General features: G+C 41.8%; 2 protein-coding genes across 3 annotated transcripts in view; both read right to left on the reverse strand.

The window, feature by feature from the left end:
- The window catches only part of prom (prominin), a 27,222-nt gene extending 25,858 nt beyond the window's left edge, over positions 1 to 1,364 (reverse strand). The window contains exon 1 of the mRNA XM_080286081.1: positions 785 to 1,364. Within this exon, the coding sequence (XP_080142207.1) occupies positions 785 to 1,346 (562 nt within the window). The 5' untranslated portion in view covers positions 1,347 to 1,364. The remainder of the gene's footprint in view (positions 1 to 784) is intronic.
- Positions 1,365 to 5,561: 4,197 nt separating this feature from the next.
- On the reverse strand, positions 5,562 to 16,220 carry LOC145417360 (protein stunted-like). Of its 2 annotated transcripts, XM_080286035.1 has the most exons (4): positions 16,090 to 16,220; positions 14,560 to 14,690; positions 8,941 to 9,003; positions 5,562 to 5,662 (listed from the first exon to the last, which is right to left on the reverse strand). In XM_080286035.1, exons 1-3 carry the CDS (start codon positions 16,116 to 16,118, stop codon positions 8,981 to 8,983), a joined length of 183 nt encoding a protein of 60 aa, XP_080142161.1. In that variant the 5' UTR covers positions 16,119 to 16,220; the 3' UTR covers positions 5,562 to 5,662; positions 8,941 to 8,980. The 2 variants fall into 2 exon arrangements, with proteins under 2 accessions (XP_080142161.1, XP_080142162.1); XM_080286036.1 differs by lacking the exon at positions 8,941 to 9,003.
- Between the last annotated feature and the right edge of the window lie 470 nt (positions 16,221 to 16,690).

The raw sequence follows: 16,690 nt of genomic DNA on the forward strand, positions 1-16,690 counted from the left end.
AGGTACGATCAAACTGACTATAGAGGAGGAGGAGGAGGAGGAGGGGGAGGAGGAGGAAGAGAAAGAGGAAAAGGAAGATGAGGAGAAGGAGGAGGAGGAGGAGGGGGAGGGGGAGGAGGAGGAGGAAAAGGAAGAGGAAAAGGATGATGATGATGAGGAGGAGGAGGAAGAGGAAGAGGACGAGGAAAAGGAGGAGGAGGAGGAGGAGGAGGAGAAGAAGCAGAAGATAAAGATTATGATGATGAAGAAGAAGACGAAGAAGAAGAAGAAGAAGATAAACAAAAAAAAGGAAGAAGAAGAAATGAAAACAGGAAGAAGAAACGAAAAATAGCTTGCAAAGGGGTGAGTTGCGTCCGACTTCTCGTGAGGGAGGGAAACCTGGGTAGTGAGAGAGAGAGAGAGAGAGAGAGAGAGAGAGAAAACTTTTTAGGTTGCTTCAAGGCGTTGCGTTTCCTTTACTGAACACTTGAAGACGTAAAGAAGATCGCTAGCAAATGGATCTAAGGAATTTATAAGGATTTTGGGCCGGAAGAAAGAATTAGAGGGGCTAGTTAAGATTTATAATTGCTAAATGAATAATTAAATGAAAGCTGAGATGGTGTGGATGTATGGTGTAGTAAAATAAATGAATAAATAAAATGTGAGGGTACGTTTGGGAGAGAGGAAGACCGTCCAAGCAAGTACGCTGGTGAGAGAGAGAGAGAGAGAGAGAGAGAGAGAGAGAGAGAGAGAGAGAGAATTATTATTATCAGGGTGTAACAGAACGCAGTGCAAGGAAACTCACCCAAAGGAAAATGTGGTGGCTGAAGGACTGACACGAACGCTCCCGCCCACGCCAGGAGGGTGGGCTGGGCGTGGGCGGTGTCGGTCCTGTACGGGTCACCCTCAGGCACCGGGTCGTACTCAAGTTCCCGAGGCTGAGGGTCACTCGAGAGCGAACTGCGGCCTCGCTCTCGATCCTGGTCTCGGCCTTGTCTCCTGTCCTCGCCACGGGGGTCTTCCTCGTACAGCAGGCGACTGGATACGGTGACGATGGGTAGGGGTAGGGGTGCAGGGTCAGGGGCAGGGGTGTGGGAGGTAGGGGTGAGGGGTGCGGTGGTCCACGTCACTGATTTGTTCCCTTCACTCATGGTCATCACTGCCACGCCTCGACCCCTGGTTTGGTCCTGCGAGGGTCCCTTCTGCAGGACCCTGAGCCCCACCCTCACCTGGGGCCGTGGCGGGGCAGGGGAGCCTTCACACGGTGGGTTTGGGCATAAGGGGGAGGGTGGGTGACCTGATCTGACCTTGGAGACCCACACCAGCACTAGGAGGACACAAAGGAGCCACACTCTGCCCCGCCACATTGCCACAGCTGCACACCACCACCACTGTTACCGGTATACCCTCTGGCTCACCGCACTACCGCTGTCGTACTGCTTCACTTCAGGCTCACCAACTCTCCCCTCCCCTCCCCCTACGGCTTTTCTCCCCTCTTAGTCTCTCCTTCCTCCCCACCCACGCCACAGTACGGAATGATTCACTCCACTGCTGGGCTTAAAAAACAATGTTGCCAAATACATCAGGAAACATTTGTTAGTCATTGAACTTCTCACAATGACCCTCTACATGCTTCACTCCTCTAGGCAAGAAAATGAAAAATGTTGAACATCAAGTGTATATCACAGAACCGCTCACAATGCTCCCATATAATGCTTTTACTCCTCTGGGTAAAAAAAAAAAAAAAAAAAAAGTCACGCAACGTTAAACACTTGCAATGCCCTTACCAACCACAGAGCAATTTTTCATTCTGTCAGTGATGTGTGTCTAAACTATCACTTTTTTTTTTTTTTTTTTTCACGAAACACACAGTAAATTGAAGCAAACTGGCTAATCTGATGAATTCACGTTTATCTTAGCTCATTTTGTTAACAGCAAACCATAATGATGCAGAACAAATTCATATATAATCCACACAGAGATCGAGTGAACAGTTTTCTTAGGCAACAGCAACTGATATGCTTGTGGGTGAAATCAACATCGGTACTGTACGCTGATTGGTAGTTTTTCCACTTTACGTTTTTATTTTGTCTCTGGATCCTGCCTTACCCGTCTTCAGATGGAAATAAGCTTTTGGATAATGATTATGACGATAATGACAGCATTACCACCTCAAGATGGGGTCAGGTAGGATCCAGACACAATGACTGAGAACGTATAAAAGTGGGAAAACTATTGCAATTGACTTTGCCGAATGAAATGGCCCACAGAGTCATTCATGTCTCTGGAATCCTGGGCCATTTTCCTTAACTTCAGGCTCCGATGAATCACGGCGTTAATGAAGGCTATACTGTATATATATCTTTTAAACCCTGCAGTTTTAAACATCTAAGTTTAATAACACTCAGAAAATATCAAAATCCTCTTAGAAATATATTAAAAGGGTAGGGTAGGTTAAGTTGTTTGGTCACTCAGGCTGGGTTGGGTTAAATCAGGATAGGTTTGATTCGGCTTGGTTAGATTGGGTTTTACATGACTATGTTAGAATGGTTTGGAGTGGGATGAGCTGGAAGAGGTTACCCTACGTTATCATGGACAGATGAGGGGGTGTTGTTCTTGTTGTGGCTCCTGGTTCACTGAAACAGCTCGACATAAGCCTTGCATTTGCTGAGATGCCCTTTAATCCGTGTATTTTACCCCAGCGAAATTCAGCCACACCAACTTATATGCTCCGCCGTGTGTGATCCGTAGCTCATTCAGTACCATGACACCATAAATAGTAATGCTCCTCACCACCAGACGATTTTTAATTTTGTTTAGAAGCTTCAAACTAGGCGAGTTACACGCATCCTTCATTAACCTCTTTACTAGAGTGTTCTGAGTGAAATAATTTGGCCACAGGAAGAACATATATAAGTCAACATCATAATGCTCTTTTCATCCTTGTTTCTTCCTGATGAATTTAGCTTTGGAGTGCCCAGTAATGAAGGGATTAATAAAAGATGTAGTTAACCCTCCCAGTTCCAGACCTTTTAAAGCTAAGAAAACTGTCTAACAAGAACATAAAAATAGCACTGTACTTAATGGGTTTGCTGATTATGTAATTTTTCTTACTTTTGGTAGTTCCAGACATTCGCTCAACATAGGGGAGACCTTACAGTGGAGGGCTTAGCATGTCTTTGTAACTCACCCTCTACATGTTTTCTCTAAACTGAAAAGTGTTAGTGACAGCACTGAGGGGGATAATGGGTCACAGGCACAATTCATAACTTACTACTTCATTATTATTATGACAATTTTTTCTAATCTGTGAGGCAGGATTCTGAAATAATGAAAGTATGAAAGCCAGATAACTATTAAACGCATGCCCAGTTAAATGACCTATACAGTCATGTACAGTGCATAATTATCCTTCAGGCCTTCAAAATCAAAGCTTCACTTCACAGGCATAACCATCATCTTTTTTTATTCAGTGATCTGAGTGTGGCAGTTGCAAGAGAAATGCATGGAGTTTTAGTGTCCACAGTAACATATGGGATGGGACTGGTGTGTCACAGAAACAAAATGTCATAGGTTAAGAGCAGTGGAAATGGGGTAAAGAAATGTACATGGAGTGTCCGAGTGACTAGGATTAAAGATAATGTGATTCGTGAAAGACATTAAGGTACAGTTATTGGGAAGTACAGCTGAAGATAACATACTTCGATGGCATGGTTGTATGAGGAGAAGTGGCACAAACAGGGTGGTGGAAAGACATGCTACTGGTGCGAGTAACTTTGAAGGCAGAATACGTGGTAGGCCAATAAAAGGGTGGATAGAGATGGCATATGAGTGTTTCAGAGCAAGTTATAGACACTGAAAAGGCTAGGGTGTAGACAAGAAACAGCTGGTGGGATGAATTTTGTATTGAGTGCCCATGAAGGATTTGGCACGGAGTTTGTCTTACAGGTACTGTCGTATGACGTGCACGTGTGGGTAGTTATATTAGCCTGTAAGGCGGCCAGATTTTGGGGGCTTGAATGCTGAGTATGATTCATTTCATTGGACATGCTTTTGATACATTCCCCCATTACTGTATGACATTTTTCTCTTTAGTTGCCTGCTGGACTTTTATCTGATGATGATGATGACTTTATTCTGTAGATGTTTTAAATTTATGATGGTGGATTCAGTCCATCAGCTATAAAGCTGAAACGAAGATGCCAAACCCTTTTCTCGTACTACTGTAAGACCTCATTATAATGCACTAATTGGGGCCCAAACCATTCCGAAAAATGCAAAATTCCGATAAAAGCGACAACCAGACTTCCCCTTGCTAATCCGGACTTTTTCCGATATATCAGACATTAGTCCGGATTGCATGAACAGTTTTTAAACTGTGTTGACCACCATTGTGCTACTGTTCTGTGTTATAACTTCACTACATTAATCAGGTGGTATATGTAATAATACTGTACCGTACACTGATAAACATGTCTTTTATTTACCTTATTGTGGTGAACATAATTGAAGTGGTCAGGCAGTCCGGACTGCTTCTGGCTTTATCGGACTTTTTCTGATATATAGGAATTTAGTCCAGTAGCTCCTAGAGTCTGATAAAAGCAAATTCTGGTCTATTGAAGTCCATTCTATCGAGGTTTTACTGTACTTTATGCATACCTCATCCAGCCAAATCAGTTCAATGCCTTAGCTATTTCAGCTTCTACAAGCTACCTTGCGTTCTAACACACTTGTATGCCATATCCATCCACCTTCTTGGTGTACCACACCTCCACAAACCATGAACTTCATTTACAAAATATCTGTTTCACATTTCTGTCTACACTCATTCTTTCCATATTCACTGTACAATATAGAACATATGATAGACACAAACTCTTACATCAATATTCATTATACTAGTCTTTTGAATCCTATGTAAAACTGCCACATAAGCCATACATCAGGCACTGCATATTTTACATATCACATTTTACACCAAATAACTTCAATGACTCATCCCTAAATTGAATTACCAGAACCAGTAACTGTAGTTTTGTTGTTCTGGTACAAACTAATGAACAGCAGTTCTTACCAATCCCAAATACAGCACTTACACCACAACCATGATCATGGAAGTGCACCTAACAGTCAGGAAACAGGAACTCCAATGAGAGGTGCTGTGCATTAGTGAAAGCTTGTCATTTTTATTTTGCTTAGGGAAATCTTCATTCCCCAGAGTATTAAATCACTTTCTGTTTATCTTTTTGGAAATGGTGTTACATCACAAGAATTTTATTCTAGCTTTTCCCAACGTCCTTTGGCTTAAGGAAGTCATTACTCCTCAGTGTACCCATTAATGCCTTAAGCAAACCTGTACTGTATTGTCTTCTTTTTTATTCTTACTAACACCTGGTGATTTCATTCAGTTTAAGGAAAAATTCCCATAGTGAAAAGGTTAAAACACTCTTTAGTCCAACAGTATACATTTTTTTTTTTTCTTTTTGCTATAACCAGATTGTAATCAGCAGTGGAGACATCTCGGTGAAGTGATTACCGAGCAACATACTAGATCGTTAATGAACAGGTTTATTAATAAACTATTTTCTGTAACTTATTTAGAAATTTATTACTCTATAATTACATTCTTTACAACAGCTTTACAGTGCAGACCAGACCAGACTTCATGTGCTCGATTACTCCTCTGAAAAAAAGAAGAAGAAATATCAGTGCACAAATAAGTTATACTGGTATTGCATTATTTTATTTTTATATATATATATATATATATATATATATATGCATGCTCATGTAATGCCACTCAGAGATGAATGATGCTGGTCACTCTCATCTTAAATGCCAAGACCAACTTGCCTAGCCCTGGGCTCCTACGCTCCTCATGGGGCGATGTAGGATTGGATGATGATGATATATATATATGCTCACATAATGCCACTCAGAGATGAATGATGCTGGTCACTCTCATCTTAAATGCCAGGACCAACTTGCCTAGCCCTGGGCTCCTACGCTCCTCATGGGGCGATGTAGGATTGGATGATGATGATGATGATATATATATATATATATTTGTATATCTGAATAACTTATCTGCAAAAGTAACTACTGTAATGGCAAAGGGATGAAGAACTTCAACTGAATGCTGAATTCCCTCCATTTATCTACCAGTACAGTATTGTCTTTTTTTTAAAAAGAGAAGGTAGCGTGGTAAGACAATGCCATCTGCATTAGACTTGGAAAAGAAAAACAGACAATGCAGAGAAACACAGCTCTGAACTTGCCACATGGCGCATAAATTATACTGGTAGCTGTAATTATCTATTATCAAGTTATAAAAGCACTGAGAATTACTAGTTTCAAAAGTTTCCAATAGCCTGCAACTTCCAGAGGCTGGGACAAAGATAAGACCACAGCACAACACACTTGATACAACTTTCCCTCTGAGCAAACTGGAGACATTTCTGCTAAGGCCATCCCCAGTTCAGGGTTCCCAGGAATAAGCAAGGCTTCAGAGATGATGATGATGATGATGATGATGACAATGAAAAGTTATCTGTGCATATTCTGCTAGCCTTCGGGAATTTCTAAATTCCTTACTTGAGACAGCAGTGTAAAATTAATACTGTGGAAATTTAGAGTAAGAGAGTAATTAATGATACCTGGAGACTGTTAACTGCAACATTATGAAATTATGGTCTGCATAAATAATTACAGTGCTCACTAATTAACCTGCAGAATAACGAATAAAAATAATTAATTTCATATCACTGCAGTGGCAGATAAACATGCATAACAGAAAAAAAAAAAAAGTTTGGATGTAACAGCATGAGTAAGGCTGCTGTTGCTGTTGCTTAATCTCAGCCTGTCTGATCAAACATACCTGCTGACCACCGTTAAGTAACGTGTGTAAATCTAAGGGGCCATCCTACAACAAGTACAGTACAGTACATGAATTATGTAGAGAACTGGCTCCCGCTTGTGGTAGACAGCATCTTATCAGGGTTGGACCAGGGTCCTTCCACACAACAAGGTATAAGGAAATACAAGGAGGGTTGGCTCCTGTGCAGCTCCACCCAGGATGCACAACACCACCATGTGTAGGATCCTCCTCAGGCACACCTTGGGGGTTAAGTTCACCACTTACAGAGCAAATATGCTGAAATTATACAGTACTCTGTATGTGATTAGCTATTACTTGGGCAGCTTAGATCCTCAACAGTAGTCAGTTATTACACCAACACTGTGCTGCCTGTGCACTGCTGTATCGTAAGGAAAATGAAGGAGGAATACCAACTATAGTCGCGGCGAACGAGTCTGAGGTTGTCATTATCGTACCCTGGCAACTTACCATTCAAAATTGCATCCGATTTCCTTTCATATTATACACGAATCATATTATGCACGAATATAGTACAGTAACCCCTCCAATATCCGGATCAATAGAGCCATAGGCAGGTCCGGATAGTGGTCCTGTCCGGATATTGGGCCCCAGCTTATGGACTAGTACTTACGGACCCTAACTCTGAAAAACACCTATACAACTCCCTCTGGACATGCATAGCACCTATTTAAGACCCAAATCACACCAATAAGGGACATAAAAGACTGAAATAAATGTAAAAGAACCATAAAATGAGGTTTTAGAGGTGAGTTTATACAATATTAAACATTCTGGGTACTTACAAGTCCCTTGGTCTTGGACTGGTTTGAACCGCCAGTTTGCAGTCCACAGTTAATCCTCTGCACTCTAAATTCCAATTTCTTAACACTGCACAACACTGTAAATTCCTGTGTGTTCTAGTGGCAAGGTATTGCAGTTTATTCACTGTTTATTCACAAAAAACAAGCACCTGTGGCTTGCACTGTTATGAGTATCTGCTCTCCATCGGAGTTAAGCTGTGACTGTTGATGTTGGTGGGGTAACAGAGTTGCCAGATCGCAACAGCCACATTACCAATCTCCTCAACTTTCATTATCAAATATAACTTTTCATTACCAAATTCGTAAAGCTAGCATATATTCTTCACTAATTATATATACAAGTGGAAATACATGTAATCACTCTCCTTATAACTAACACCATGTTGATTATTTTCACACTATGTAGGGTAGCAGATTAATCAGAGAGAGCAAACAATCCACCATCTCCATCCTGTGTATCCTCATACATGTGAAAAATCCATTTGGTAATGCATTATTCTAATGCATTACCAAACGAATTTTTCATTACCAAATTGGCCCACACTTGGTAATGAAAAATACCAAATGGCAACCTGACAGGGGAGGAGGGAGGGGGAGGAAGGAAGGGGTGAAGGGACCATGGTGTAACAGCTGTTTGGCGCCAGGCGGGAATTTCAAATTATGGGAGGGAAAAAAGTCAGATTTTTTTCGAATTTTTTGCAGTTTTTGGCCCATTTTGGGAATATTGGATCCCAGGAGGATTATGTCCGGTTAGTGGGGATGTTCGGATAGTGGGCGTTCGGATATTAGAGGGATTACTGTACAGTATACACAAATATCATTATACACGAACATATTATACACGAATCATATTATGCACGAATATAGTATACACAAATATCATTATACACGAACATATTATACACGAATCACAAACGTCTCATATTATACATGAAATCAGACGCACTTTTGAATGGTAGTTGCCAGAGCACGATAATAACAACCTCAGAGTCGCGCGCCGTGACAATAGTACAGCTTTGAAAAAGCAAGAAAAATTACCACAGAAAAATAACAGTAAATGCACATCATCACTATACTGGGTATTTTATTAGCACTTGATAAATTAAGCATGGATTAGTGTTTTGTCATTATTATGAAATAACTGCAAGCAAATTTGCATTTATTAAATCTCATCACAGCACTGTCAGCACGATTTAGATTTCTGCTGAACAGTTTAGTTAAAGCAGGTTATTTTCAGAATTTCTCCTGCAAGCTGGTCAATACCGTGTTGGTTGTTTTCCTCTCATTCTACCTGCCAGTCACCTCACATTTCTCTTCCATCAGGTCCTGAAATTATAGCATCATGGCAACTATACAGGAATCACTTAATACAGTAAGTTAGCCCCACCCTCTAAGGGTGAAGGAATAAAAATGGCTGATGGTGTGGTGAAGAGCATTCATGAGATGAAGAGTTACAACAGTAATCACTTCCAGATGAAACCATACCCAATACACCTCACATCTAACCTTTAATGACTGATTAATGCACCTTGATCACGGTCACACCAGGCCTGATGGACCCTATCTCCAATAACATAATTTTCTCCTGCAACATCATGTAACTAAAATCTGACCATACACTCATCTTTAAGAGGAGTCTGTACAAGACTAAGTTTAAAATTCATAAGAAAACATCTAATTAATACAATAAAAAGGTCAAGTGAGGGTTAAGTTACCTTACTGCAAGAATCATTATCTGGTAATTTCTCTAATACCTGTTAAAAAAAAGAATATTCAAAGCAGAAAACCAATTTGTGTAAGTAATAAGACTGAATGGATCTGAATGTATTAAATAAAATTGTTGCAGTTTTTGCTGCAACTGACCCCTGGCTCATCTGGACATGAGCCCAGTGTAACGTACTGCATGAACCGACCACTTCATGCCAGACACTGACAAAAATAATTTATTGAGGTTATGTTGAAGGACTGTCTGTTGTGAAAATAAGATGTGCAAAGTGAATGTGTTGTGATGCGGAGGGACTGCACTCCAGTGAAGGCACAGTAGATTTTTTACAAGCTGTATCTTATGTTGGAAGAGAAGCAAGGAAAGGCAATAGCCACAATGTAGCTAGCTATAGTACTTGTGTCTGGTGGGAGTTATGGATGGCTGTGGATGCTATGTGTTTGTGCACATGTCTGTGAAGTGTAGCACTGGGTGGAAGAGGAGGCTTGTTGTTGAGGCCCTGTGTGCAGTGGTGGGAAGTTGTCCATTGTTTCTTTGTTATGGAGGGAGGTGAGGGGGTTCTGAACAGAAAGTTGTATGAGTCGGATGGAGTCTCTGCTGGAGCAATGAACTGTGTACCTCTCTTGTTCACGTAGTCCTTGATTCTTCATGAATATGATCTATATTCATGGTCTATATAACATGTTATTATTCTTAATACTTTCTTGCTGCTAATGTGGGGCCCTAGTTTGGGTTCGCATAATTTCTTGTTACTTTACATAGGCTAAACTATTTGTACAGTAAACCATTTCCATTAATCATTCCATTTTCCAAAATAGTGTATCAGTGAGTGTTTTCCTGCATTTAAGAAATGTCTTTGCATCAATATTCCTCGTGGGTTGAGAAAGATCTAAATTAAGGGCCGTTTTCACAGTTGTCCCCAATGCAGTCCCCATCAACCTACTCGCCTACGAACACACGTTTTCATTTTCACAGTCGCCTCCAACCAGCATTCCGAGGCCTCTGGTGGGGACGGCATTCAGGACGGCCCAAACAAATTACTGGAACATTCTTGGGGGACCTGCAGCCTCCCCAACAGACGGTCCCGAAAGTAAAAAAGTAAAAGAATATATTTTCATATTATTTCAATATTATATACCCAATACAGTAATCACTCTAATATCCGGACGCCCAATAACCGAACCTTATCGTCCTGGGATTAAAAAAAAAAAAAAAAAAAAAAAAAAAAATCGATTTTTTTTTTTTTTTGCCGTCCGTAATTTGAACTTGCCGCGCGCGCCGCGTGAGAGCATTGTTTTGGTTCGTCATTCCTCCGACGTCCGATAGAGCGCCACTGCATCCTCCCCACTTCCCTCTCTCACCGCGACTAGACCTACGCTGTTCGCCATGGCTGCCCACGTGCTCGCTTTTGTGGTGGTGCCGTACTTGCTGCAAGGCCTCCTGCTGCTCTCTGCCCTACTCTTAGTGTGTATGATGATGGCCCCGCCTCCTGAGAAAAGGAAGAGAGTGGTGTTGACTCTGGAGAAGAAACGGGAGATATTGGAGAAGGTTGATGCGGGTTGGTCTTCTTCACGCATTCTCCGCGAGTTCAACCTGGCCCGGTCGACTTTGTTCGATATCAAGCGTTCCCGAGACAAGCTCATGCAGTACACGGCTGACTTCTCGTCGAGAAGCAAACGCAACGTGGAGAGGAAGGTTATGTTTACCCCCAAGTATGCAGAGATTGACCGCTCCACGTTGATTTGGTATCGACAGCAACGTGCAGCTGGTGTGATGGTACGTGGAACGGAGCTGAAGGCTGCTGCTGAGAAGTTTGCAAGGCTTCACGACGCCCTTGACTTCAAGGCATCCGAGGGTTGGCTCTTCGCGTTCAAGTTACGACATGGCCTTACTAACCGTAAAGCACATGGCGAAGCATTGGACGCTAACGAGGATGGAGTGGACGAGTTTCGGCACAAGGTGAAAGGCTTGATCGACAGGGAGGGCCTCACTCTCGGTCAAGTCTATAACGCTGACGATACTGGCCTATTCTATCGCTCAGTGCCAACGAACACTCTAGCCGATGAGACGGAGAAGCGTGTACCTGGCCGCAAGCTTTCTAAGGAACGGATATCTGCTTTGTGTTGTGCCAATGCTAACGGCATGCACCGGCTTAAGCCCGTTATTGTTGGCCGTGCAAAGCAGCCTCGGTGCCTTCGTGGGGTGATGGATGTCCTTCCTGTCGTATGGTACCATTCTTTGAAAGCATGGTTCACAGCTGTGATTTTCAAAGACTGGTTTCACCGTCACTTCGTCAAGGAGGTCATCCAGTACCAGACGAAGACACTGGGAATTCCTCGCGACCAGGTAAAGGCTCTCCTTCTCCTTGACAATGCACCTGCCCACCCGTGCGAAAAGGACTTGGTTGCTGAAAATGGCCGTATTAGGTGCATGTTTCTGCCACCTAATATGACTGCTCTCATTCAACCAATGGACCAAGGAGTGATCGTGGCAACAAAGCGCCTGTACCGTCGGAAGTTCCTAGACAAGGTGATGGTTGTTCTCGAGGATGAGGACGAGCGTAGGGAAGGACGTGACACTCGAGGCAAGCGGACTTTGGAAAACCTTCGCCGCTACAACATCAAGTCTGCGCTGTACAACTGGGCTAGTGCATGGAAGGAAGTCCCTGTGAAAACTCTTGAAAATGGTTGGTCTCGTCTGCTTCTCGGAACAGATGTGGAGTACGATTTCCTAGGGTTTGACGTGGATGACTTCCATGCACGGCTACGTACGCACGGCGACGATGTTGATGTGGACGATGTTCGTGAGTGGTTGGACGACGACGAGGGCGATCCTGGGTATCAGACGTTGTCTGATATCGAGATCGCGTCTTCGGTTGCTGGTGTCAGTCCCGAACTTGAAGATTCCGACGACGAAGGCGATGATGATGCGGACTCCTCTCAGCAGGACACTACTCCAGCCATCCCCAAGCTGAGCGCACTCCAGGAACATCTAGAGTTCGTCCTAGACTACCTGGAACACCTGGACTGCGACAAGGAGATGGGGCCCTTGGGACTCGTGGAGGAAGTGCGTGCTTTCTGGCAGCGCATCATCAATCGCCAGAATCGTCGGTCCTTGCGTCAGTCAACGATTGACAGTTTTTTCAGGCCCGTGACCCCCGCTGTGCCAAGCCCTGGTTCCACTCCGTTGCCTCCCCAAGACAGGCCCTCATGCTCCGAGCCACAGCCCAACACATCAGCTACAGTGGAGTCACCGCTCGATGTGAGTTTGCGGCTATCTTCAGAGTCTTCTGTAGTCGGTACGCCATCACCACGACCCACCGATGCACCCCTTGGTCGCCTGCCAGTGATACTCTCGGACTCTGACAGTGAATAAACAGCAAGAACTTCTCCACTAGACCACACGGGAATTTTGAGTGTTGTGCAGTGAAAAAAACGGTGTGTTGTGTTAAGGTTTTCAAGTTGGGAGAAAAGACTCAGTAGAAAAGAAATTTACCGTAACTAACCTTCTTTGTTTTGGCTTTGGAAAATTAAAGAAACTTGGGAAAAGTTAATGTGCAACACTTAAAGTAAATGGAACATTATTTGGACTAAAGTGAACACTGTGAAGAGAACGGACTTCTGTGTGTTAGTGACTAAGTTCAGTGCAAGACTTCAGGAAGAGTGTAGTGCAAGTGCTTCAGGAAATCGTTCTTACTGTCAGAGTCCGAGAGGAGGCGGTTATTCATCGAGGTGGCCAGGGACTTGCTGTAAGTAGCCAGAATGTTTCATGTTGTACTATTTTCCATACTATACTTACCAGAATGTTTCATATTGTACTTTTTTCCATACTATACTTACCAGAATGTGTCATACTGTACTTCTTTCCATACTATACTTACCTCATGCATGTGCAGTAGGAATGTGTTTTTCAGAGTTAGGTTCGGTTAGAGTCCATAAGTACCAGAATGTTTATTAATGTATGAACATACTTCTAAACCCACATTTTATGTTTCTTTTGCATTTATTTCAGTCATTTATGTGCCCTATTGGTGTGATTTGGGTGTTAAATAGGTGCTATGCATGTCCGGAGGGAGTTGTATAGGTGTTTCTCTGAGTTAGGGTCCATAAGTACAAGTCCATAAGCTGGGGCCCAATATCCGGACGAAACCAATATCCGAACCTACCGATGGCTCTATTGATCCGGATATTGGAGGGGTTACTGTATAATATTTCTGGGGTAAAAAACACACCTGGTATTGAAAAAAAAAAAAATATATGTTAGTGTATTTTTATGAGACTTTCTACTATGTATCCAAATACTAGCCTTTTGCAGACTGGTGGAGGCTCCACAACAAACGGACCCGAAAGAAATACGAGAATCGTTGTCTAATGCATATTTTCAAGAAAATTCTAATATCTGATGCCCAATGTAAAAGTTGATGTAGCTAACACCCCATTTAGAAAAGAAAATGTTCATGAATTAATAGTATATCCATTAATACATCACACCATCACTCATTAGACGTTATACATGTTACTTATGGTTATTTTTACTTAAGCCTTTTTTTTACAATACTTAGCATTCATCAGGATTCAGCTTACTTCCGCTTTCAAGCAGGAGTGTGGTGAGGTTGCCGTTAGCTCTTCATTCCGATGACGTTTCCTATTCGTTATTTTTGCAGCATTCTTACGAATATCTTCACTCCTGAATATATTAGTAAGAACTGTGTGATGTGGATTTTCCAGCCATGTTATTCACCAAATTCATTACATTCCAATTTCTAAATATTCTCTACATATGGAAAGTGTTTTCGCCACCCAGAATTACCAGCCCTACTGCATCAACATGGGCAGACGTCCCCACGTTAGTAAGCTCCCGAAAGCCATTCGGAGCGACTGTGAAATCCAAAGGTGCTTTTGGTTCAGGCCCAAAAGGTTAGGGATGATTGTGAAAACAGCCGTAAATCCTAGGAGGTGAGTGAATGATGCAACTACCATTTCCCACAGTACTGATAGCAGCTACTTCCATATGAACATTTCCTTTTAATGTCTCACTTCTTCCGCCCATGTGATGAGAGATACTGATACAATGATGCTATGGTACGCAATTCCCGCCAAGGAATAGGCCTGACATACAAGCACAACCACAATCTCACTAAAGTACTGTACTGCACTTACTGATTGCCTTGCCATCCTTCCATTTGATGATCTTAATTTGTGAGCCATCACGCTTTGCAGCCTCTGCTCTCACAGGTTCCTTCAGAGCCTGACGCAGCGCTCTGGCAGCAATGACAGAGTACTGCGCATAGCTGAAACAGTGAAAGAATTGGTTAATCCCTTTATCAAGAGAACATTTTATTTATTTATTTGTATTCTGGACACAACCAGACTCGGTAGACATTTCTAAGAGTCAGAAGTGATGCCCATTAACGGTTACAAGCTTACCCCTTTATCAAAATGATGAATCTGTTTTAATCTTCTTCCTCGCATTAAAAAAAAAAAAAAAAAAAAAATCTGGGCACTGGTAGACAAATTTCTTCAGTTAAACAAATATCGCTGAGACTTAAGACAATACAACATAATGCCAAGGTTAGATACACAGCCCCGCCTACATTACCACAGTATGAAACAAATAAACAAGGAGTCTCCATGTACAGGTACTGTCAGATGCCTTATCCCACGGTTCATCCAAGGTGGCGGCAACAAAAAGGCCTTGCTTATCTCCATTCCTGTCAGTACTCCTAAATGATGCTACAAAATAAGCCATGTAGTCAGTTCTTTACCTTAGGCCTGTCTTTTATTTTAAATTTACGATATATTACTTTGCATGTTTCCACAAAAGAATACCAGAGTCAAAATTCTCACAGAAATACTGTAATTACCCTGTATTCTACATCGCTGCCCAAGCTTTACTTATTCAGTATTATTTTACAAGTGGACAATATGCAGTTTTGGAATTTTAGCACCATTATCGTATAGTATAGTCCCTAAGGATCACAAATAACCCCCATTACCCCATTCGGAAACTGATTATTACTCCCCTAAGATAGGTTAGGTATGTTGGCTTTGGTTTGGTTAGTTTTATTGTGTTCGGTGAGGGGCATTTCCGACGAAAATGAAGGTCAGAAACATTCGAATCGCGTCAAAAACTGCCAGAAAAATATATTGCACTACCTGGGGGGTGTATTGTCCACTAGTAAAAATTTACCACTTACTCCATGTTAAACTCAAAAAATGGTAAATGTTCACTTGCTCTAAGTTACCTGTTCTAGATCATAAATTTCTTTTACTTGTATTTCTTCCTGACTGACAGGAAACTGAAAAACAATACGCACACAATCAGATATGCTTGGAATAACACTAGGTATCCCATACGGGTTGAGCTTATATTGCTTTTGAGTTCTGTTTACGATTCTGCTGAAGAACCTGAGTGTACCATCCTACTGTCTGCCAATAATGCTGAGGCTGATAAGGTGGCTGACTGGGAGAGGTGGTGGCAGAGTCAGCAGAGAGGCTGTCGACGGTTCAGTTTCCAATTGCGACGGGGAACAACTTAAGAATCTGAATTTGGTTAAAACAAACTTTACTTATCTACCGTACTGTAAGACTCCATTATGTAAGTTAACCGTGCAAAAATTACTTGTTAACTATAAGTTAGCAAAAGCGGACCAGACACTTAAGAACATCATAAGCGATTATTCTGCTTACTTAAGACCAGCTGCTCTCCAAAAAGTCATTTTCAATGGTTTTTCGAAAGAAGGTGGCTTGATGTTTTGATCTCAGCTGACCGGCTCAAGATGGCGTCAAATACCATCAGAGTCAATACAGTTCCATAATTTGTGTCCGTCTAATACAAATTAATGTGAATTTAAAAAGTGGTAGTGTCTTATATATGCAACAAATACTGTGATGTCCAAATAAGAATTTTTTTACAAGCAACATTACAGTTGATTTATATAATTTCATGCCGATTCATTCCCTTTTAGCTCAGAACACAGGATAACAAGCCACTTCTTTGGTTCACTTACCACTATAAAATAAAACTTGGAGTAGTGTCATGATTAAAAGCCAATTGATTTAAAAGCAGTATTTTCAATGACGAGTTTTCCAGACCTCAACATAATAATTTAAGATAATTCTTATTCTTAGCATGAACTTAGCCATTTTGCTGCAAAATGTTTAACAGATTTTTGGACACTGCATGATATAGTTACATCAGAGCTCTATACACAAAATCTAAAGAATTAATCCCAAGTTTATAGATCTTGATTTGATTGTTATTCTTTAAACCCCAGTGTGTTGGCAGCGG

Source organism: Coenobita brevimanus, chromosome 110 (assembly GCF_032717465.1).
Source record: "Coenobita brevimanus isolate Jiangsu-jjx chromosome 110, ASM3271746v2, whole genome shotgun sequence".
NCBI lineage: Eukaryota > Metazoa > Arthropoda > Malacostraca > Decapoda > Coenobitidae > Coenobita > Coenobita brevimanus.

Bases quoted from the DNA above. Each gene is read 5' to 3' on its own strand.
- LOC145417360 (XM_080286035.1), bottom strand. From the start codon at position 16,118: ATGACTTTTTGGAGAGCAGCTGGTCTTAA. The intron at 14,691-16,089 runs GTAAGCAGAATA...TCACTGTTTCAG, and splicing joins TGGAGAGCAGCTGGTCTTAA to CTATGCGCAGTACTCTGTCA. The intron at 9,004-14,559 runs GTAAGTGCAGTA...CTATAATTTCAG, and splicing joins GAAGGATGGCAAGGCAATCA to GACCTGATGGAAGAGAAATG.